This window comes from Enhydra lutris, unplaced genomic scaffold (genome assembly GCF_002288905.1).
Source record: "Enhydra lutris kenyoni isolate GAN:26980312 unplaced genomic scaffold, ASM228890v2 scaffoldscaffold95, whole genome shotgun sequence".
NCBI classification, from domain to species: Eukaryota; Metazoa; Chordata; class Mammalia; order Carnivora; family Mustelidae; genus Enhydra; species Enhydra lutris.
In genome coordinates, this window is record NW_019154179.1 from 1,858,224 (window position 1) to 1,883,051 (window position 24,828).

The window sequence follows — 24,828 nt, forward strand, 5'->3', positions numbered from 1 at the left end:
AATAAAATCTTTAAAAAACAAAACAAAACAAAACGGGGTGCCTGGGTGCCTCCGTCGGTTCAGCAGGTGATTCTTGATCTCAGCTCAGGTCTTGATCTCAGTCTTGAATTCAAGCCCTGCCCAGCATGGAGACTCCTTAAAAATAAATGGATGAAATGAAATAGAAAATAAAATCATATTCCAGCTGAAACAAAATCTCTGAACTTAACGTCATTTTGGATAATTTCAAGATCAATTTAGTTTCCAGTGAGTCTCCAAATAAGTTTTGGCTGCAAAACAGTAAACTCACTTCTAGTACAGCCTTAATCATATTTCCATTTAATTTGCTTCTACAATACACATACTTCCAGGATCTGAAGTGACTGTCCAAATCTCATCCTAACTCTGTTTAAATCACAACTCACACTGAAGAGTTGCGTGTGAAATTCTTTTGCTTAAAGCCTAGACAGGCTGAACCTTGCCTATTACAAGTATATAACTAAAGATAACTTATGACAAAATTAAACCAACTTGCTTGACTCTTCAGAAAGTAAACAGGCCCCCGAGTGGCTTCTCAGGGAGGTGACCACATTCAACACATCCTGAATATAAGTGAAATAAAATCCCAGTCCCTGATCACCCTTACCTTAAGGCCTAGAATGGAGCTGGCAATACTTATCCCTACCAGTGTATTTTTAACACTGTAACAATGAACCAAATGAGGAAGTTAAATTAATATGTACACTCTAAAAGGCCATAATTTTAAAGTAGGAAAAAGCAATTCATACTATGATTTCACTATGCTAAGCAGATGCCTAGAAGGAGACTGGAAATGAAATATAAAACACACCAAATAAGAATATGGGAGGATATAGGATTGTAGATGACGTTTCTACTTTTTTAACTGTTTTATATTATGGTCATCATACTGTTGATAGGAAGACAAAGTATAAAGGGTTCAAGAATGAAAATGTACTTTAAACTGTAAATTAAAATAAATTTTTATTCAAAGCATCTTTTAAAATTACAGCATGTTTATTCTTATGCTGTTACCTCTGCCAAACTACAACTGAGCCATATGAAGCATAAAACACTTCAAAAATTTGAATGTAAACCACATTTTTAAAACAAAAAGCAGTCTTAACACACCTCAAATTTTAGATGCCAATGTATTTTGTCCAAGTATATAGCTTATATCAAAAAAGAACATTTTAAATATTTCTATAGTAAGTAGTTACAATTTCTTAAACTTCCAATTATACAAATAAAAAATGTTTGTGAATATAACTATTATAGTTGACAAAAGCTGACCAGAAAAACAAACAAAACCCCTTACTTTTGAGGGCCTTAAATTTTATTATTCATGAATTGGGAAGTATTTGTATTTTTTAATACGAGTTTACTGCCCTTTCTTCTTTAGGTAAGTTCATCAAATTTTAAATTTCCCAAGACGATGAGTGTTGCTTTTCATAGTTCATTTAAGTTATATTTGAGAGAAAAAATTCTAGAGAAAATGCTGAAACCTAACCCATGAAAATTCTGATGCTACAGACTCTCTTACTGTGCTTATAAGTGCTCCAAGTTAAAATTCTATATACCAGATTACAGACAAAATTCTTAGACCATTACAAATATAAATTCTCTTATTACAAAAAAAAAATCCCTCAAGATTTGTAATTTACTGTACAGAGGAATTACATTTTTAAAGTATGTCCTCATTCACACACATTATTTGTTACTATCATCTTTCACACTTTTGCTTCTTTTCAAGACATTTACATACCACCCCTTCCCCATTGCTATGTATTTTAAACTACCTGTGTACTGCAACACACTGGAATTTTTGGATAAAGAAGCCTACATTTTAGATAATGTTTAAACTACATCCATAGGCTACAACTTCAAAAAAGAAAAAAAAACGGCGCTGGAGAGCCCATATTTCCCTCTATTACTCTGACGTTTACTCCAATTAAACAATCTATCAAATTACCATGCTATGCATGTCATTTAGTTTCTGCGTTAACAAAAGCTTAAATGATGGAGGTTTATGCCTATACATAAAGGAGGTGAACTGCTCAGGTCTTAATTTTTCTGTTTATGCTTCAGTACATAAAGTGGTATTTAAAAACTTCATCCATTTGGAAAAATGGCTTAAAACCACCACACAAGTTAACACACTTGCAGTTGAAACTATTCCAGAAACCTACTTATTTGAGTAGCTACTATTTTCTGCAGTGTTTAACTGATAACTAAATTTAGTGAACACAAAATAGCTTGGCATGTTATTCTGAAGTAAAGCAAGAAGGTGGCTTTATGCACTGAAAATATAAATAGGAGGCTTCCATTTGCTAATAATTCTAAACAAGCAGTACAATTAAAATTTAGTGTTTGCTAACAAAAGATCTAAAACTTCACTACAGAACCACCCTGTAGATGTCCCTTTTATTAATAAAATCCAAGTGCCAAATCTCATTACAGGGTCCATAATATTAAAAAATTTTTAAAAAAATTACCAAGTTATCTAGACTTTGCAAGATTAATCACTCAATTTCAGCAAATGAGAAATATGCAATGTGCAAAAGTTCCCAAGTTAACATAATAGGGATGCCAAGTGCTTTTCAAACCTAAATATCATAGTGAATTGTAAAGCCTCAGAAAGATAGAATAAGACTGATAGGACTCCAATTCTGAAAATTCTTAACTACTGTGCATCTCACCAAGATCCTCAAAAATCTCTTCTTCCAAAGTCTATAACTTAGAATGTCTTCCAAAATAGTCAGTTTTCCACTTCTCATTAGGCACACTATTTTGCAATTTAAAAATACATATCTTACACACGCATCTTATACTTTCTGGCTTGCTTCAGTGTTTACAGTATTGTTAAACATACTAATATACATCGTTAAAAATGATCTTATAAATAATCTATTTCAACGTTCTTTGGCTACATGTACCATTCTGTTTTTTCATACAAGTGTCTTATTCAGAAAGTGCTTCCTGTGAGAACTGCTTCCAATGAATGCATTAAACTTGCAAAATCTAGCTTCCCACAATATATCCTTTTCTACCCTGTACTAGAAGTCCCATATTTACAAAATATTTTAAACTTTACAACAAATCCATTACCATATAAAAAAAGTGCAATTCTCTCTCACCCCATATTATGGGGCGATGACATTCTTCATAAATTTCTACAGAATAGCAGCCTATGATAAGCAAATAAGGTGCTTAGCTTATGCCCAAGGATCTACTTTTTAAGTACGCTGGGCAGTACTTTTGTACAGTGGAAGAGTCAGTGTTCAGGCTACTGGCGGAGTGGCGCTCCAGTCAGGTTGGCGAGCTCTATGAGTGCAAGGGCACCGTGCAGGCGCTCCCGCTGCTCCTGCAGCCGGCGCTGGGCACCACGCTTCTCGTCGTCCTCCTCATCAGACTGAAGGTACTCCAGAGGGTCCTGCTGCTCCTGATCGGCCTTCTGAACGAGCTTTCCTTTCAGGGTGGGGGCACGCTGCTCTCTCGTTTCCCAATACCTATATGAAATGCATGCACATTAGCTGTATGTCTATATGACCTTTTCAAATGTTTATTTTTCTTTTGAAAACAGGTTCTTTACCACAGTATTATTTTCTGTGTTTTAGTTTATAAGGCTATAAAGGAATTTCACACGTACTACATGTATTTCCCATTATAAAGGGAAAAGTTCAGGGTCCAGAAACTGAGGGACTTGCTCAGATTTCCAAAAATCAAAAATGGGCAGTTATGGGTCTTCCACTCCATTCCCTAGTCATGGGTTTTTGCCAAAAAAGGATAGCTGCCTTTAAGATCATATCTGAAGTGGACTACAGTAAAATACACAATAGTAGAACAAATGTTATTTGTCACTTGTACCTCAATAAAGAAATAAACTTTAAAAAAAAGTAGACTAATCATTAGAAACCTATTTATCCTATTCACAGAGAGATGGTAACTTCTGACAGAGGTAAGTATGAGACTTGAAACCCACAGAATATGATAGATTAGTATCTGTAACACATAGAACTAATTCAAAAATTTAAGAGACATCACCATTTTTCTATTACATAGCTAACTGATAATTCCCTAGAAAAAATGTTCCACCTTGAAGTAAGTGAAGAAAGGTATATTTAAAGAACAGTAGCACTCATACAAAAATGTCCCATACAAAGACTTGTATATTTACATAGCTTTATTTGTAATAGACAAAAACAACCCAAATGCCCAGCCACAGGTGAATAAATAAATAAGTTGAGGTGTATTCACACAATGGATTACTACTCAACAGTAAGAAGGAATGAACCTCAAGTTGTAGGGTGACAGATGGTAGTACACTTGAGGAGAGCAAACATAATGCATAGACTTGTCGAATCACTATGTTGTACACCTGAAACTAATGTAACACTGAGTGCCAACTATACTTCAAGAAAGAAAGAAAAACTAAACTGAAAAAAAAAATAAACTACAGGTACAGTCCACAACGTGGATGAATTCCAAAATAATTACATTGAGTAAAAGAAGCCAGACAACAGAAGTACATACTGTATGACTCCATATGTATAAAAATTTAGAAAATGCAAACTAGTATACAGTAACAGAAAGCAGATCACTGTTGTCTGGGGAGCAAGAAAGCAGAGAAGAGCAGGAGTGATGAATTACAAAGAGGCATGAGGGAACTTTTGGAAGTGACTGATATGTTCACCATCTTGACTGTGATGATGGTTTTGCAGGTGTACACATATGTCAAAACATATCAAACTGTACACTTTAAATGTATACAATCTATCACATGTCAACTATACCTCAGTAAAACTGTTTTTAAAATCATACACACAAAATTAATACAACTACTAGATTTCAGGAAATCCAGATATCTCAAACTGGAAAAATGTGGTCAATACTCAAAGGCATAAAAAAAGACATGCGAACAGTTCAGTATGACTTGAAGGACAACTAGGAACAGAGAACGGCAAAGAAGCTTAGGAAGGTTGGCAGGGACCAGGCAATCAAGGACTTCAAATGCCATAATAAAGGGTTTAGACTTTACACTGAGTAGAATCCATCAGTCTGTCACTGAGTAGATGGGAGAAGGATAAAGGCAAAATGACCAAGAGGTTTCTGACTTGGACAAAATTAGAGTTAATGGGGCGGCAGATGCCAGGCAGGAGGAAGGAGGGAGGAAGTGATGCAGTAAATAAGACAAAGGTAATGCTTCCCCAAGTGGAGCTTCCGGTCCAGCAGGGAGGATAGACACTGAACAAATAAATGTGTGATGAAGGTGTTGAAAGAGAAAACACAGTGTGTTGTAAAAGCATCTATTAAGTTGGTCTAACCTTGTTTGTTCTTGGGGTTAGCGAGTGGGTTAGGGAAGAACTTCCTGAAGCGATGTTTGACCCCAGTAAGAAAAGAAGAAAGAGCAGAGTGGCTAAATGAAGAGGAAAGCGGCATTCTGGGCAGAGGGAACAGGGAGCAGAGGCCTGGGAGCCACAGTGTGAGTGGTGCTGACACACAGGAGGCCAACGTAGCTGAGGACAGGTGCGTTGCCAGGGGAAGGCAGAGCTACAGCAGAGGGATTCCAGACTTTATCCTAAGTGCAGAGGAATCCAAAGAAGTAGGAGGGTCCCAAACAGCTCATGCTGGTTTGTACACAAAAAACGACTTCTCAAATCAAAATACCTTTGGAGAAATTTTTTTTTTTATACTGGCCCCTTGTTGCCATTCAAAAAAATATTAAGCTGGGTGCTTTGTAGAACTTTACTTTAGAAGAACCTCTAGCCTGTATCCCAGTAATAATCAGCACATATGTGATACAAAGAAAAGGAAGACAGGCTGCACTGTGGAATACAATACACATAAAACATTCTTAGAAAATGAAGAAAATTTTGCTTTTATAATAAATTGTGGGCTGGGCACTCAGACTAATTAGTATCACGTATTTGTTGTCTATCACACACCAGATCCTCGTGCCCCTCCTAGCAATTCTGCAGTTTAAGGAAATAAAGCACTATTCCACGTTATTTTATAAAATGTGTACAAAAGCAACTTATTTAAAATGAGAGAACTGTCGAAGCTCCCCACGTCAACCCATGTGCTGGGCGGTATTCTGCAGTGGAGTGCAGAGAGAACCTTACTTGGCCAACCACTCGGCGGCAGCCTGGTTGTCCACAGCCTGGTGCTTACTGAGAGCGTCTGTGGGCTCCTCCCGTTTCAGCCTGGCATAAGGGTGCTTCGGACAGTGGCGGTTTGCATGGGTGAATCTGCTTAGGCAGCCTGCAAAACATAGAGGGAAACACTAATCAGAATCTGGACATCCAGCAGACATGGAAAATGTTCAGTTTCCCTGGTATCCAAGAAAAGTAAATTAAGACCATGGGATTTAGCATTCTATAACTTGGAGGAGGGGAAAAAAAAAAAAGAAAAACTACCCTAAGGGGAAGCAATTCCTTCACCTCTTAGTCATGGCAACATAAATCCATCAACCCCACCAGAAAGTGATTTATTAACAAAAATGGTCAAAACCTCTGACTTAAGAATTCCATTCTTGGAATCTATTATAAGGAAACATTCCATAAGATGAACTAAGCTGTATTGAGCTTTATTTTAGCTGAGGAAGCCGTGCCTCTCAGCTTTTTGGCAATAAATGAATTCTGAAAACAAACACTCAAGTGCACCTGGGTGGCTCAGTGGGTTAAAGCCTCTGCCTTCAGCTCAGGTCATGATCTCAGGGTCCTGGGATCGAGCCCCGCATTGGGCTCTCTGCTCAGCAGGGAGCCTGCTTCGCCCTCTCTCTCTGCCTGACTCTCTGCCTAGCTGTGATCTCTGTCTGTCAAATAAATAAGTAAAATCTTTAAAAAAAAACAAAAAACAAACACTCAATATCCAACATTGAGGCCATCATTGTGTACGTGCTTAAGCAAATGGAAGTGTGTAAACACCTGTTTTGGGTTTTTTTTTCCTTTTAGTTTAAATTTTAGTTAGTTAACATACAGTGCAATACTGGTTTCTGGAGAAGGGTATAGACGTTTGTAACAACCGACAACAATCAAGAGAACCACAGAACCACAGCACAAAACTATACTGAATTTCAGGTATAACTATGTAAAAATAAGCATAAGGAAAACATCGCAAGAAATTGTGATGTGAGGGGCGCCTGGGTGGCTCAGTCAGTTGAGCAGCTGCCTTCGGCTCAGGTCATGATCCCAGGGTCCTGGGATTGAGCCCCGCATCTGGCTCCCTGCTCTGTGGGGAGAGCCTGCTTCTCCCTCTCCTTCTGCCTGCCACGCTGTCTACTTGTACTATTTCTCTGTCAAATAAATAAATAAAAATCTTTAATAAAAAAAAAAAAGAAAAATTATGATGTGATTTAGAAAATCACTTACGAAAAGTGATAAGAAATTACTAACAGTGGTACTAAAGTGGTAAAACCTCCCCCTTTATTGAAAATTTAGACAATGATGTGTTTCCTTCAATTTAATAGTTACAAAGTTTAAAACCAAAATAGAACCCTACCATAAAGGCTGTATTTACTTTTATAGATCTTTCTACCACCACTAACTGAATATATTATTATTTTTTTAAGTAATCTCTCTGCCCATCATGGGGCTCAAACTCCCAAAGCCAAGAGCAAGAGTCACATGCTCTGCTGTCCAAGCCAGCCAGGTGCCCCCTGAATATACTGTTTTTAACTGGCCTTGAAGATTTTCATCTAAAAAGAGTATTTTATTTACAAATCAATCATTTCCCAGAAAATGAGCATGGAACACAATTTATAAAGAGAGCTTATGATGTTTTATAAAATTTACATCAAAATCTCTCCTCCTAAAAAAACCTCAAGTAAAAGATAATTTCACTTTTAACTCAAAACCAGTTATTACATAAACCTTACTCTTAACACCATACCATTTTCCGAACAAACAAAAGGTTTCTCTCCGGTGTGAAGACGCTGATGTGTTTTGAGCTGTCCACTTTGAACAAAGGCTTTTCCACAGTCTGGATAGTCACACAGATAGGGTCTCTCACCTAAGTAGACAAATATCATGTATTATTTCTGAGACAATAAAATGAGAAGAGAAAGGGACAGAGAATCAACCTCTGTATAGGTCATAACTCCAAACAACAACCAAACCTGTCACAGCCTCTACAAAGCTGCAAGGGTTAATGCTAACAGCAGCACTTCCATGCTACCAAGCAGCTTTCCACAGGGAAGCACAGAAAGAATGTCCTTGGACCTTGAGCTTTTAGGTTCCCACGTGCAAAGTCCTGAGGTTATCTTTGGCTTATCCGGTCATTTTTCTCCCCATGATCCAAATCCCTACGTCTCCCATGCCTGCTTAGCCCTCCCACCCAGAAGGAACCCTAGTGGACCTCTACTCCTTGCACATCACTTCTGGAGGGGATGCCATGGAACAGTTGCTTTTGTCATATGAACTACCCCCAAATCACTGCAAACCCTAATGCACCCCTTGAACAAGTGAAAATGACCTGCTGACTTTCAGGGGTCCCCTAATAACTGCACTGTAGCTACTGGGTTAGAGGGCTGAGTTTATCTTTACTTCACTCCTGACATTCATTCATTCCATAAGGCTGTTCGTCATCTCATTCTACTTGAAAATCCAATCTTCTCTGCCCATTCAAATCTTCCCAGTACTGTAGGCTCTCAGTGACTTTCCTCCTAACTCCCTGTCACCTCCAAATAACTGAACTATGTTTCCCTTTGCGAACTTAGTATCCATTGTTGTTTATGTATCCCAGCACTCTCCTGATACAAAGACGTATACTACTTTGCACTCCATCGCAATTCATACATACAACACAGTGCTAGACTTGAGAAAGTAGCTTGAAAATCTTGTTCAACCGTAATTAAACTTATTTTTTTTTAAATCTTTCTTTGATTAACAATTATGCACTGGTCCTTCCCAAATGATCCAAAGAACACTAACAAGTCCTCCCTAGTGTCTCATTATTTAGAAATGTAGTAAATGATTATGATAGTTAAACACAAATTAATAAAACACAAGATACAGGGAGTTATTTAAAATAGTAAGAGGAAAGTCTCTTACAAAGTGTTTACATACTGGGGCTTAGCCATACCATGCAGATCTTGGGCTCAGTTCTCTCGTGTACAGCATAGCAGGCCAAGACCCGAAAGTACTGGGGTGACACATGGTAGGTTGGCGGTTGATCAAGCCTGAGACTCAGGGATCTTATCGTTATGCCACAGGTTCCTGAACCTTAACTGCACAAGCAACACATACTCTATGGCCTGTGAACCAGTTATTTGGGGATATTTCAGGTAAAAATTCGTTTTTTAAAAATCTGAAAAATTCTCAAATTATCAAAACCAGATATTTCATTTAGTAATGGTTTTCCTGAATTGTACCTAAAGTCCACACCTCTTGGCCACCTTAGTTTTAAAATGATTCAAAATTAAAACTTTACCCTTTTTCAGGGATTTGGCTAAGAAAACTATATTCTAGCATATTATTAAAATGCATCTTTTCAAAAACAAAAAGCAAAACCAGGTGGTGACCATAAACACAGTGCGGGGTGGGGGGGGAGGCAACTAAACCTTAAAAGCCCAAGCTCTAGACTAGTACTGCCCAATGGAAATAAAATGTGAACCACTTCTAGTAACCACATTACAAAAGCAAAAAGGAACAGGTGAAATTAATTCTGATAATATATTTTATTTACCCCAATATATTCTGAAATATTATGATTTCAATATGGAAACAATATCAAAGTCATCAAAGTTTATTCTTTTTCATACTAAGCACATTTTACACATGCTGCCCCTCTCAATTAGACTAGCTAAATTTCAAGTGCTCAAGAGCCACATGTGCTACTGTATTGGCAGCTGTCACCCTAGACCCAAGGGTGTGGGAGGTTGTAAGGCAGTGGTCATTGCTTTCTTTTGGTGCCTCAGTTAACTCATCTGTAAATTATTAAATTTGCCAAATTATTAAATATGCCATTATTAGAACCAAAAGCCTCCTTCTCGGGGGCCAACTTTCTCTATGGAAAGAACAAGGGCCCCCTCTGTTATTTCCTGACTCCTATCCAGTATTTAAAATATAAGTACAGTTTGTCAGCACAAAGAGAGATATGTGATAATCCTGGGATAGTTACCTACAGCACATTTAATTCTGAAAAATTATATTTCACCTTAGATTAGATGGCTAGGCCAAACATTCTGATGGCACACTGAAGATTCTAGAAATTCTGCTAGACACTTGACACATGGTGTTTTAGTATTTGGCCTACAAGTCAGTTTTAACAATTATACAGACAGCTAAAGGGCATATCAAGTAAAATTCCGGTAGGTAGAATGACAGAACTAAATTTAGCAGTAACATTCCTATGACAACTAGATTAATTACCATGATACCTTTAGAAGTCACATGGTACCAGTGTTGAGAAAACCATTTCTTCCTACCAAAAAAGAAATGGACTATACAATGCCTGTTTGAAAAAACTTCACAATAAGGAAATGTAAGGCAACTAAAATACTAATTTATAGGCCCAAACATCAAATCAGCTTTAAGTATTACTTTTACTCAATTTACCTGTGTGAGTCCTTTTGTGAGCCTGGAGCGATTTCTCCCGTGGAAACACCCTATTACAGATGTTACAACGGATTCTGCTGGATGAATGCTCTCCTTCATTTATTAGATCCCGGACAGTATCTGCTCTGGGTCTGCCACGTCGGATTCCATCCTATTAACAATTTGTATAAACATTAATGTAATTTCCTGGATCCATTCATTAAAGTAAAATATCACAATAAATCATTTTTAAAATTGTTGAGTGACATCAGTGAAAATGGTAGAGTAGGTAGTTCCAAAGCCCCATCCCACCACAGATCACTGAAAAATCGAACAAATTGTCAAAATCACCTTTATCACAACTCCAGAAAATAGTTAGAGATTTACAGCAACTCAGTCAACACTGAATCGAGAAGCAGGCAACATGAAACAGTAGGAAAACTTTGCAGCATTGTTACTGCTTGCCCTTGCCTCTCCCTGGGGCCCACAGTGGGCTTAAAGAACCTTCATTCTCAATATGAGACCTTAGTCCCTGGCTACAGGGAAAGCAAAGCAGACCTGATTCTAAAAGTATTTGGGTTGTCTGTCTTAACCTGTCTGACAGCTACTTAAAGAACTGACACAAAGTCTTTTGTTTTTGCTTTACCTAACAGAACTCTCTTAGGTCAGAAAAGCAGTTAAACAGAGAGTATTGCTCAAAAACCTTATAAGGTTGAGGCACCTGCGTGGCTCAGTGGGTTAAGCCTCTGCCTTCGGCTCAGGTCATGATCTCAGGGTCCTGGGATGGAGCCCTCCATCTGGCTCTCCGCTCACTGGGGAGCCTGTTTTCCCCGCCCCCTCTGCCTGCCTCTCTGCCTGCTTGTGATCTCTGCCTGTCAAATAAATAAATAAAATCTTAAAAAAAAAAAAAAAAAAAGAATATGCAGGACAGAAAAACAAAAACCTTATAAGGTCAATAATAACTTGCTGTCCCCTGGGGCAAAAGATTTCAATTGAGACAAAATGACACATCAAAAGCCTGGGAGGAAAAGCTGGAGGGAGAGTTTCTTTGGGAAATTAGGGCATTGAAAACTGCCCTGGTATCCTAAAGATAAAAATTAAGAAAGCCACACACTTAGGGCAGGAAGCATGCTCAGAAAAGATCTGATAAGACCCTAAGTTTTCACCTCTGACTGATCCTCTGCTAGGCACAAGCAGGAAATGAAGGCTAAGGCAGAGTTGTAATGAGTCTAAGCACTGAAGGAGAGCCATAACATAGAGCCATTTCTGCAAAGTCAAGAGTTTCTTCCCTTTCAATTTTTGGCTCCAGGCATTCAAGAAAATCTCTAGCAATGTTGAGCTGACTACAAGCTAATGAAACAGAAATTTAGATAACAGACACAACAAAGAATAGAGTTTACAAAAATAGTTTAGAAAATTCACAAAACAAATATTTACAACCCACAGGACACAACAAAGACAAACTTTGAGGGAGAAGAATCTGTTTCCCAGAGTCACCACAATAGTCAAAACATCCCATTTTCAACAAAACGTTACTAAACATGTAAAGAAATACAAGTATGGTCCATACATAGGAGAAATTAATAGAAACACACCATGGGGAAGTAGACACTGGTCTTACTAGATAAAGACTACGGTCTTAAATAAGCTGAAAGAGGTAATGAAAACCATGGACAAAGGACAAAGGAAAAACAGGAGAACACTTTCAACAAACAGAAAATAATAATAAGGAAACAAATTAAAAAGGGGTCGTGGGTGACTCAATCGGTTGAGCATCCAACTCTTGATTTTGGCTAAGGTCATGATCTCAATATCTTGAGATCAGGCCCCACATCAGGTTCTGCACTTAGCAGGGAGTCTGCTTGAGATTCTTTCCCTTTGCCCCTTCCCCTGCTCACTTGCTCTCTCTCTAAAATAAATAAAAACTTTTTTTTTAAAGAAATAAATTATAAAAAGAAACCAAACGGAAATTCTGGAGCTAAAAATTACAATAAATGGAATGGAAAAATTTGAGAATTTGAGTGGCAGATTTGACTGTCAGGAAGAATCAGCAAACTTGAAGACAGGTCACTTGAAAATATCCAGCCTGAGGAACTGAAAGAAAAAAGAATGGAAAGAGTCCAAGACACCTGTAGGAAATCAAGTGTCTTAGTCCATTTGGGCTATTAAAACAAAAGACTTACTGGGTAACTGGAACTTATAACAGCAGAAATGTATTTCTCACAGTTCTGGATACTGGAAAGGCCAGGATCAAGGCACTGGTGTGGACAGGTGAGGGCCCTCTTCCTGACTTTAGTTGGCACCCTCCAGCTGTATGTTCACATTGGAGCTCTCTGGAGCCTTTTTCATAAAAGCTCTATTCCCCTTCAAGAGGGCTCCACCCACATGACATAAGTACCTCCCAAAGGCTCTAACTCCTAACACCATCATCTTTGGGAGTTAGGATTTTATCAAACACATTTTGGGGTACACAAATACTGAGACCATAGCATCAAGCATACCAAGATACACATAACTGGAGACCCAGAAGGCATGAGAAAAACGGGCAGAAAGAATATTTGAAGGAATAATGGATGAAAACTTCCCAATTTGGTAAGATGTAAGTCTAGACGTCCAAGAAGCTCAATGAACTTCAAGAATAAACACAAAGAAAGAGATCCACTGAGACACATTAGGTCAAAATGTCAAAAGACAAAAGGCAGAGAATCTTGAAAACAGGAGAAGCAATTCATCAGGTACAAAGAGTCCTCACTAAGATTAACAGCTGATTTCTCAGGAGAAGCTATAGAAAGCAGTAGGATGACATGTTTAAATTACTGAAAGGAAAAAAAAAGTCAACCAATAATCTTACATCCAACAAAATTATCCTTGAAAAATGAAAAAGAAATTAAGACATTATCAGATAAACATAAGCAGAGAGTGTTCATGGCTAGTAGACCTACCATACAATAAATGTAAAGGGAGTTCTTCAGGCAGAAATGAAAGGGCACTAGAGAGAAACTAAAAGCCATACAAAGAAATAACACTGGTAAGGGTAATTACATAAGTAAACACAAATGCTAAAAGTGTTGTATTTTTGGCTTATAACTCCTCTTTTTCTCTTATATAATTTAAAAGACAAATAAATGCCAGGTGCACCGGACTAGCTCAATCAGAGGAGCATGTGACTCATAATCCTCAGGGTCATGAGTTCAAGACCCACACTGGGGTAGAGATTGCTTAAATAAATAAATAGATAAACTTTTTAAAACAAGACAAATGTCAAACATATTTTAAAAGTTACAAACCTATGTTAATGGGAACATAGTATAAGAAGATGTAATTTGCAATTATAACAAAGAGGGAGAGATAGAACTGGATAGGAGCAGAGTTTTTGTACACTATTGTAGCTGAGGTGGTACTAATTCAAAATAGATTGTTTTAAGTCTAAGAGATTAATTGAAATTCCCAGGGTGATCACTTAAAAAAAAAACCTAAAAAATTAAAAAGGAAAGAATGAAAATAGTATGCTACAAAGAATAAAATAAAATAAACACAAAGAAGGCAGTAAGAGAGGAATTGAGAAACCAAACAGGTATAAGACATATAGAAAACAAATAACAAAATACCAAAAGTAAGTTCTTCCTTAACAGTAATCACTTTAAATGTAAATAGCTTAAATTTGCATATTAAAAGGTAGAAATTAGCAAAATTTATTTTTAAAAAATGATCCAACTATATGCTGCCTACAACAGACTTCTTTAAATCCAAAAACACAAATAGGGAAAGGATGGAGGGGCTCCCGGATGGCTCAGTACAGCATGCAATTCGTGATCTCAGGGTGGTGAGTTCAAACCCTACCTTGGGCCTAGAACTTACTTTAAGAGAGAGGGAGAGAAAAGATGGATAAACAATAAAAAAATAACAATTGCAAACACTCACTCACCTAACAATAGAGCCCCCAAAATATGAAGCAAAAATGGACAGAAACTAAAGGAGAAGGAGTTCAAAATAACTGGAGACTTTCACTTTTAATAACAGATAGGATGACTAGACAGGTCAACAGAGATACAGAAGACTTGAACAACACCCTAAGCCAACTAGACCTAACACATATGTAGAACACTCCACACAAAAACAGCAAAATATGCATTTTTCTCAAGTGCACATGGAATATTCCCCAGGAAAGACCATTTGTTAGGCCACAGAACAAGTACTGATAAATTTTAAAAGACTGAAATCATCCAGTATCTTCTGGGACAAACATGGAATGAAACTATAAATAAAAAACTGAAAGAAAAATGGAAAATTCACAAATAAGTGAAAATTAAAAGTCTAAACAGCCAGTGGGTCAAAGAAGAAATCACAAGGGAAATTAGAAAATACCTTGACACACATGAAAACAGAAACACAACATATCAAAACTTAGGGGATACAGTTCTTGGATCGGAGGGCTTAATAGATGGTAACAATGCTACCCAAAGTGATGTACAGAGTTAGCACGATCCCTATTAAAATTCCAAAGCCTTTTTTTTTTTCAGAAATGGAGAAAGTGATCCTCCAATTCATATAAAACTACAAGAGGCTCCAAATAACCAAAACAAGATTTAAAAAGAGCAAAGTAGAAGGACACATATGTCCCTATTTCAAAACTTACTATAAAGCAGCAACAGTCAAGACAGTCTGGATCTGGCAGAAGGAAAGTCACATAAACCAGTGAAAGAGAATTGAGAGGCAAGAAAGAAACCCTCACCTATGGCAAACTTATTTTCAACAAGGGTGCCAGGAACATTCAATGGGTAAAGAATTGTCTCTTCAACAAATGATTCTGAGATAACTTCACTTCTACATACAGAAGAATGAAGTTGTATCCGTACCTCACATGATATTAAAAAAATTAACTCAAGGGGTGCCCGGCTGGCTCAGCCAGAAGAACATGCAACTCTTGATCTCAGGATAATGAGTTTGAGTCGGACACTGGTACAGAGTTTAATTAAATGAATAAATAAACTTTAAAAATTAACTCGGGGCACCTGTGTGGCTCAGTCAATTAAGCAGTCAGCTCTTGGTTTTGGCTCAGGTCCTGATCTCCTGCTTAAAGAGTCTCTCTCCCTTTGCCCCTCCCCCCACTCATGTGCACTCTCTCTAAAATAAATAAATCTTTAAAAATAATTAACTCAAAGTGCATCATGAACCAAAATGTAAGTGCTAAAACTCTAAAACTCTTCTTGAATGCGGCAATGGATTCTTAAATATGGCATCAAAAACATAAGCATCAAAGAATAAATAAGCTGGCCTTAAAGTTATAAAATATTTGCATATCAAAGGGCTTTCTCCACAAAGTGAGAAGTTAACCTTACAGAACAGGGGATTAATATTTGCAAATTATATATCTTATAAGGGTCTAGTACCTAGGATATATAAAGAACTCTTAAAATTTAACAACAAAAAGACAAAAAAAAAACAATTTAAAAATGGGTAAAGATCAGGGTGCCTCTGTCAATTAACCACTGGACTCTTGATTTCAGCTCAGGTCCTGATCTCAGGGTGGTGGGAATAACCCCCATGTCGGGCTCTGCACTCAGCTGGGAGCTGCTTAAGATTTTCTTCCTCAGCCCTTCCCCCCCTCAAAATAAATAAATAAAACTTTTTAAAAAATGGATAAAGATCTTAAATAGGAATTTCTCCAAAGGAGTTATAGAAATGGGCAGCAAGCTCATGAAAAGATGCCCAAAATCATTAGGGAAAAACAAATCAAAATCAATGAGGTCAATTATATCTCAACAAAGCTTGACAAAAAAAAAGGGGGGGGTTAATTTTTTTAAAAGCACAGTTAAGATTACTACTTCACACCAACTAGATTATACTCAAAAAGAGAAATAGGAAATAAAAGTGGTTTTTGGAAGAAAGAGGAATTGGAGCCCTCAAAAATTGCTAGTGAGAATGTAAAGTGGTTCAGCCACTATAGAAAAAAAAATTTGAGTGTGATATAATGTCATATACATACGCATAGCCAATAGCATGTTATTCCTCAACACAAATGATGCATGCCACAGGGTAGCTAAACCTCAAAAACAATATGCTAAATGAAAGAAGCCAGACCAAAAAAGCCATATATTGTATAATTCCATGTAATGAAATATCCAGGATAGTTAAGTACATAGAGACAGAACACAGATTGGTTTCCAGAGACTGCCTGTGGTAGGGAATAGGGACTAACTGCTTAATGAGTACAGAGCTTTCTTTTGAGGTAATGAAAATGTTTTGAAACATGATATGTAGGTGGTGGTTGCACAATATTGTGAATTACTAAATGTCACTTAATTACACCTTAAAGTGGTTAATTTTAGGTTATATGAATTTCACCTCAATTTTGCTTAAAAACTAAGGAAATCTGAAATATACTGTGGATGTTAGTTAATAACAATGTATCAATCTGGCTCATTAATTGAAACACATTCTCTGCTAATGTAAGACGTTGGTAATGGGAAAACAGGGTATGTGATTTATGGGAACACCCTGTACTATCTTAACTTTCCCATATATCTAGAACTAATCTAAAATAAACATTCACAGGACGCCTGGGTGGCTCAGTAGGTTGGGCCGCTGCCTTCGGCTCAGGTCATGATCCCAGGGTCCTGGGATCGAGGCCCTCATTGGGCTCCTTGTCCAGCGGGGAGCCTGCTTCTCTCTCTGCCTCTGCCTGCCAGTCTGCCTGCTTGTGCTCTCTGTATGACAAATAAATAAATAAAATCTTTAAAATAAAATAAAATAAAATAAAATAAAATAAACATTCACTTGGAAAAAAATCTTCCTCATTTCCCAGGTTAGGTTAAATTTTACACATACAAGTTATATGAAAAATGATAAAAGGATTATCTACAACTACATTCAAAATGAAGATGTTTCTACTGTCTGCAATATAAAAAACCTAAAGCCTTCCAAATGTTTACAAACAATAGGCCAAAACCTTGATGGATAACAATAGGCTCCAGGAAAAATTCCATTCAATCAATTTTCACTTTGAAAGAAAAGGCCGATCTCAACATGGATGAGTTATCTTATAGGATAAGTCATTTTTTAAAAATTCTTAGATATTAAAATCTATCTCCATAGCGGTCAACAGATGGAAGCAATCTAAATGTCCTTTGGAAGATGGATGAAGAAAAGGTAGCATATACAAAACAATGGAAAATTATTCAGCCTTAAAAAAAGAATCCTGCCAATGCACTATAACTTGATGAACCTTAAAAACAACATGCTAAGTGAAAGAAGCCATTACAAACACACACACCACAAATTCTATACGATTCCATTTATATAAGGTATCTAATTAATCAAACTCTTAGAAAATAGAATGGTGGTTGCTAGGGACTGTGGGGAGAAAGAAAAGGGGCATTCAATGGATACACAATTTCAGTTTTACAAGATTAATAAGTTCCTGAGGTCTGTTACACAACAATGTGCATATAGTTAACACCAAAAAATGATTAAGATGCTAATTTTTTTTTGGCCACCAAAGGAAAAAAAGGAACGTGGAAAGGTACAGCAGATAAAAATATTCACTGCCCCTCTCTCACTATGTGTGGGTACCAATGAGGCCAACTTGGCCACATCACTTCCTTTGGCCAATAAAATGTGAGAGGAAATTATATGTATGTAAGTAAAAGCCTTAAAAAGCCATCACATCACATCACATCACATCACATCACATATCAACAAATGATACATCTAATAAGTGGTTACTATCCAAACTCAACACCCAAAAAAACAATCTGGTTAAAAATGGGCAGAGGACCTGATCAGACATTTTTCCAAAGACATACAAATGGCCAACAGACAAATGAAAAGACACTCAACATTACTATTCATCAGGAAAATACAAATTAAATCTACAATGAGATATCATTTTACCCCTGTCAGAATGGCTAAAATCAAACAGACAAGAAATAACAAGTGTTAGCATAGATGAAGAAAAAAAAGGAACGCTACTGGTGGGAATGCAAACTGGTGGAGCTACTGTGGAAAACAGTACAGAGGTTCCTCAAAAAATTAAAAATAGAATTATCTGATCCAAGAATTCCACTATTAAGATATTTACCCAACGAAAACAAAAACACTAATTCAAAAAGATACATACAATGTGTATTGCAGCACTATTTACAACAGCCAAGATATGGAAGCAACCCAAGTGTCTATCCATAGATGAACGGATAAAGATGGTTTATGCACACACACACACACATACACACACATACAGGAACATTACTCAGCCATTAAAAAGAATGAAATCTTGCCATCTGCAACAACATGGATGGACCCAGAGGGCATAATGTTATATGAAATAAATGAGAGAAAGACAAATACCATACCATTTCACTCATATGTGAAATTTATGAAACTGTTATGAAACAGATTCTTAAATATGGAGAATGAACTCATGCTTGCCAGAGGGGAGGTAGATAGGATGGGTGAAAGAGATAAAAGGGATTAAGACTGCACTTATCTTGATGAACAATGAGAAATGTACATAATTGTTGAATCATTATAGTGCACACCTGAAACTATAATAATGTTAATTATACTTTAATTTTTAAAAAACCTTAGTGGCACAACTCCTGTGCTATGAAAGATCTTTTCCCAGTATTTTTTTTTTTAAGATTTTATTTATTTTCTTGAGAGGGGAGAGAAACAGTAGGAAGGGGAAGAGGGAAAGAATCCTAAGCAGACTCCTCACAGAGCGTGGAGCCAACCTGAGGCTCGATCTCGTGACCATGAGATCATAACCTGAGCTGAAACCAAGATCCTGATGATAAGCCAACTGAACTACCCAGGCACCCCTTCCAGTATTTTTAAATACATAAAAACATACTGTTGCCTCTATTATACTTCAAAATAACTGATTGGTTAATATCAAAATTTTTAGGTTATCCATTACTGTTTTCTGTTCCTAGTTAAAATATATTTTTTCAGGGGCACCTGGGTGGCTCAGTGGGTTAAAATATATTTTTTCAAGCATGTTTAATGGGGGGAGGTAGGGGGAGTTGAGTATTTTAAAAGTTAACAATTTGACTGCTTCCCAGCTCAAATCATGTATTTGCATTGAGAAATAGAGAGCTAAAAAAAAATACAGTATAATACAACATCGTAGCCATATACAGGTAAGGCTTCACTGAGTGTATCATTTCAACTGAGAAAATTAAGTAAGGCAAGTAATCATCTGATGCCCTAAATAAATGATTAAAGAGCATCTTTTAAACTATACATACAAAAATGAGCTGTGTTACTTAGAGAAGGTCCTTTTCATTTTGGCCTTAGCAATAAAACCATGTTTCTACATACATTTTAACAGAGTGTTAACTAACTCATCAGCAATCAAGTATACCTATAGTCTAATAGACTAATCTTGTCAGGACTGCTTGATGGTTCATAAAACAAAGTAAAGCTAACAAGAAATGCAACTCAGAGATGCCTGGGTGGCTCAATTGGTTAAGCATTCATTCGCCTTCTGCTCAGGTCATGATCCCAGAGTCCGTGGATCGAGTCCTGCATCAGCCTGCTGCTCCCCCTGCTTGGGCCCGCTCTTCCTCTCTCTCTCACTCTCTGACAAATAAATACATGAAATATTTTTTTTTAATGCAACACATTCTATTTATTATGTGGCAACTCCTATGAAATAAGCTACTAGAAAGAAGCAAAATGATTAAATTGCCAAAAATATTGGCATATTTAGGTAAATTTAATTTTTAAGACAGAACTTCAGTACCACTGGAAAGTAGATTAGTGATTTTCAAAGTGTTTTCTGAAATAATACATGATAAATGTTTTGAGTTTTCAACATCAATAACTATCTTTAAAAAGTTATTTAATAAAATTTGGGTCATTTCTCAAGCCACTTAGAATAACATACACATTTACTGAGATTTTAGAAAAAGTTATATTCCAACCGGGTATTCATGAGACGATGGAAAAAACTAAAAGTCCTTGACACATTTTTATACAAAGTAAAATTCAAATAAAATGTACAAATGCAACCTAGAAGGAAAAGAAAAATAGGTCTCAGAGGAAGGCATATATACCTTGACAAGAAAATGAAAAAAATGTAATTGATCACTTTTCCCCTTTCAAATTCAGGTTTAGATCCAAATACCTTTTGACTTTTATATCTGCTTCCTCATTCTATTTCCCACCTTGTCCTATCTGCACAACTTTCTCAGTCTTAATTTTCATTTGTCTGCTGTATTTTATGTATCCTCATAAAGCATTTCAGTTGAGATACAATAGGTGTAAATAGTGTGTACTTCTTAAGTCTGCTTTCATCAGCTTGATATAAAAAAATAAACCCCTAAAGCCAATTCACGCATGATATATATAGGAACAATATCACATAGGGATTGAGAACAAGGGCTTTGGTAGGTTCCAATCAGTTCTGTCACTTACCATATGATGTTAACTAAATTTAATCTTGGGGACTCTCTTCTCTAATTCCTCCAAGTTCATATGGTAAACAAGATAATTAAAGAATTCAAAACACTCAACACAGAGCCCAGCAGTTTGCTATGCCAGGCAAAAAATGGTAGCTACTATATTAACATGTTTAACATGGTGCTGATCAAAATTATCTGTATGAATCTGCTATTTGTAAGACTATGTGCGGTGTACAGGGAACAGAAGGGGTTGGTGCGATAGGCAGCTGTCAAGTCCTGAAAAGTGAATGGTATCTGAGGCTATGCACAGAGAAGCCAAACTACACAGGTCCCACAGTGAAAAAGTAACCTTCTGAACATAGTCTGAGTAGAGGGTACAAGGTGCAGAGGCTTGGAAATAACCTATGGCAGAGAGAAATTAGACTTGCTCCTTTCCCTCCCCTCCTGGAATTCTACAAAGAGAAGATAGTGCTAATAATTACACCCCAACAGTGCTAAGCAAACTTTTGATGAGGGGCCTAAATAAGTTGGTGGATGACGGATGTTCTCCCCACAGGCAGGGGAGGCAGTGTAGGGCAGGAACAAACAAGAGAGCAAGCAAGAGCTCACACTTGGTTGTGAGGGTCTCAGATGTTAACACCTCCCCTGGGAGCAGTGGCAACAAATAGACAATAAATAAACACAAATGTTGTCCTTAAACTCACAGCTGTTATTGCCTCTAACCTGTATACTGAGAGAAGGGGCTAGGAGGAAACAGGTTACTGTCACCCATCTTTCCATAAAATAAAGGTTCAGACAGCACCATTCACCCATGATGCATGTAGAGATAAAGAACTACAACTACTTTAGAGAAACAAAACAAAGTAAAGCAGGATGGAACTCTCTATCTTTAGAGTGTGCTGATCACAAATGAAACTGGTTAACATCCTTAAATAAAGGTATATTTCAGACCTTTCCCCTCAAGATGGGAAAGCTAAATGAATGAATTTTTAGAGCTGTAGCTAGATTTCTTGTATTAACTAAAGAACAAGTTAAAATCAATTTATCCAGTAATTCTGAAATATGACTGTGAGGAGAAAAAAAGTGAAATATAAACCAGACTTTTTGAATTTCCGGTATATTTTACCTCTGAAAAGAGGCAGACAACGAAGAATTAAAATTCAAACCCATGCAGTGTGTGAGCAACTTTTATGCAAGGTGTATGAAATTAAGTTTTTTAGGCCAAAAAAGAACATACTTATAAATTTCATTTGTCTATTATATATAATCCAAAATTAATTATTATTACTTGTAAAATAGTAAATGCAAAATCTTCCACAATTATTTGTGCATGTATGCTTTTATGGTTCTTAATGATAAAACCTAATTTTTTTAAAAGCTAAATATCTCAACACGGGAAAATATCTAGACTACCCAGCAATCTTACTAAGCCATCTTGCTACCTAGTGACAGCAACACTAACTGTTTCCTTCACAAACTCACTCCGCTCTGTTAGAACTAAAAGTACACAGCTTGTTCTTTCAAATTTGTTTCAAATTTTTACTGAAGTGCCCCTTCAAGAGTTGAAAGGGTGTCAAAGAACAGTTTAATAACTTTGTAGTTCTTTAACATTATGCCACTAGTAACAAAGTGTATATCAATTTCCTCAGGGCTCAAAACACATGGAGTTTCAAGATCTTTGCTACTGCAGGTAAACCTGTTTCAATTTATAGATACAATATTTACCAATATAGGCACTTATCCACTGATTTATCTGTAGTCAACTACTTATCTGACAGCCATTCAACAAATAGAACGTGAATATTAATCTTATATTTGCACAATTCATTCATTATATTTACCAAGCACTTTTATTCAGTATTTAGAGTGTGCATTATTAAAGTTCAACAGTCTTCCAGAGAAAATGATTCCCTCACTCTAGGAGGTCACGGTCTATAGAGATAACTATATTTCAGCAAAGAAGCACTCTGAATACATGCTTCAGGATCAGGAGCCACAAACACTCGACCATAGTCCCAGCTCTCCCACTACCTAGCTGTACGACCTTGGGGAGGTCCCTTCACCAATCCCTCTAATGCTTAGTTGCCTGATCCGTAAAGTACAGACTTGAACCAGAACCAGGTAGTCACATCTTTCCCAGCTCTAAACAGTGTGAGAGTGCGGGCAATTCCAGGTTAACGACAACAGCGTCCCAGTCCACCGGGTGCTCTCAGCAACTAGCCAAGCAGTACGCTGGATGAACGAACGGCAGAGAATGCCCAACTTCTGCTGAAGATTCCCCTAAGCCTCTTCTCGCTCTTCGGCCATCTCTGCAGGGTATCTTTAGTAAGGCCCGGGTATCTGCGCTGATGCAGCCGAATCTAAGCAAACCCCTCCCTTGCTGCACCCAGAGGAACAGCTGAAGGCTCGCAGCCCCTCCAATCCTTCTCCAGCCAGACAGGACTCAGCGGTCAGCCGAGCGTTGGTACAACAGAAGACCTGCCTCCTCCGTGACCCCAGACTGAGTGGCAGCTCACTGCACCTGCTGCCGAGGGGCCTCCGGTCTGCCCGCCTCCCCTCCGCTCGCGTCACGTGACCGCTGCCCCGCCTCCCCCCGCGGGGACCCGATTTTGGCGCGCGGCAGTGACGTAAGCGTCCTGTCACCCGCCTCCGCCCCCACCACGGCTAGAGCGACCTCACGTTTTAAACTCGGCCCCGCCCCACCCGCCGCGTCTGCCGCCGGCTCCCGGGCCGCGCCGTTAACGGGCCCTGGCTGCCCCGTGCCCCGCCCGCCCGCCCGCGCCGCTCACCTTGAGGTGGCCGCTGTCTGGGCTGCTCGCTTCCTCCTCGTCCTCCCCTCCCGAAGCGGCGGCGGAGGCTGCGGGCGGGGGCGCGCCCCGGCCTCGGAGCCCCGGGTGCTCTGCGGCGGCGGGCAAGGCGGCCGAGGAGGCGCCCCCCGCGGCCCCGGGGCTGAGCGTCACATTGTGCGCGTTCTCGCCCCAGCGCCACGGATACACCATGAAGTCGCTGAAGCCGGGGCTGGTGGGGATGAGCGGCGGTGGCGGCTCCGGCTCCCCCCCCGCCGCCGCACGTGGGCTTGATCGGGGTCGTCCTGATGACCGACACCAGCACCCGCTTTGGGGAGTCGTGGCAGAAGATGACGGGCGGCGGCTGCGGCGGGTTGTCCGCCATCGGCCCCTCCATGCCCCGGATCATCGCCCGATCAGCAGCTCCGGCAGCCGCACTCCCTGAGCCCCGGTCTGGCCCTTCGCTCCGCTCTGCCGCGCTGCTCCCGAGTCGCCGGCGCTCAGTCCCGCCGGCTCATGGCTGGCGGACGTTTCCCGGAATCCTCTTGCGCGGCGGCCAGCGAAGGAGCGGCGCGGATCGGCCGGCCCTCGGCGGCCAGCGCCAGACCCCAACCTTGGGTCAGGCCCGCCCTCCGCTCTTTGTACTCCCCAACGCAACTGCAGCAGCGGGAAGCTGCGGGCCGCCTGCCTTTCGGTGACAGGAAAGCAGGACGTGCTGCGCCGAGCCCCCGAAAATAACAACCTGCCGCCTGGGTCACTGCTTCGGCTTTTCCCGCGTTACATTTCGCGCCTGGGCGGAACCAATCACCGCGAGGCCTCTGCCCGCTGGCCGCAGCGGCGAGTGACAGGTCGCGCGAGCCAATGGCCGGGCCTGGACTTCTTTCTAGCCGAGGGAGGCGGAGCCGAGCCTGCGCGCGGGTCCTTTCTGCCACGCCATTGGTCGCCGTTCTTATATTTTTTTCTGCCTCGAGGGCCAACTGCGTTCGAAACTCCGGGGGAGCGCGCGACAACGGCAGTCACCCAGACACACCCGCCAGGAGCCCCGCCTCCACCGTCCTTCTGCGCGGGTTGTCAGTGTCGGGGGTGCGGGCAGGGGCGGGAGGC

General features: G+C 39.1%; 1 protein-coding gene across 1 annotated transcript; it reads right to left on the bottom strand.

Annotated features, from left to right (window-relative positions):
- Positions 1-1,351: 1,351 nt before the first annotated feature.
- Positions 1,352-24,325, bottom strand: LOC111139093 (zinc finger protein 367). The gene is given in 6 exon segments (XM_022491244.1): positions 1,352-3,506; positions 6,120-6,258; positions 7,888-8,007; positions 10,554-10,704; positions 23,728-23,997; positions 23,999-24,325. Coding segments are annotated over 6 exon segments (1,038 nt in total). The 5' UTR covers positions 24,134-24,325; the 3' UTR covers positions 1,352-3,283.
- Between the last annotated feature and the right edge of the window lie 503 nt (positions 24,326-24,828).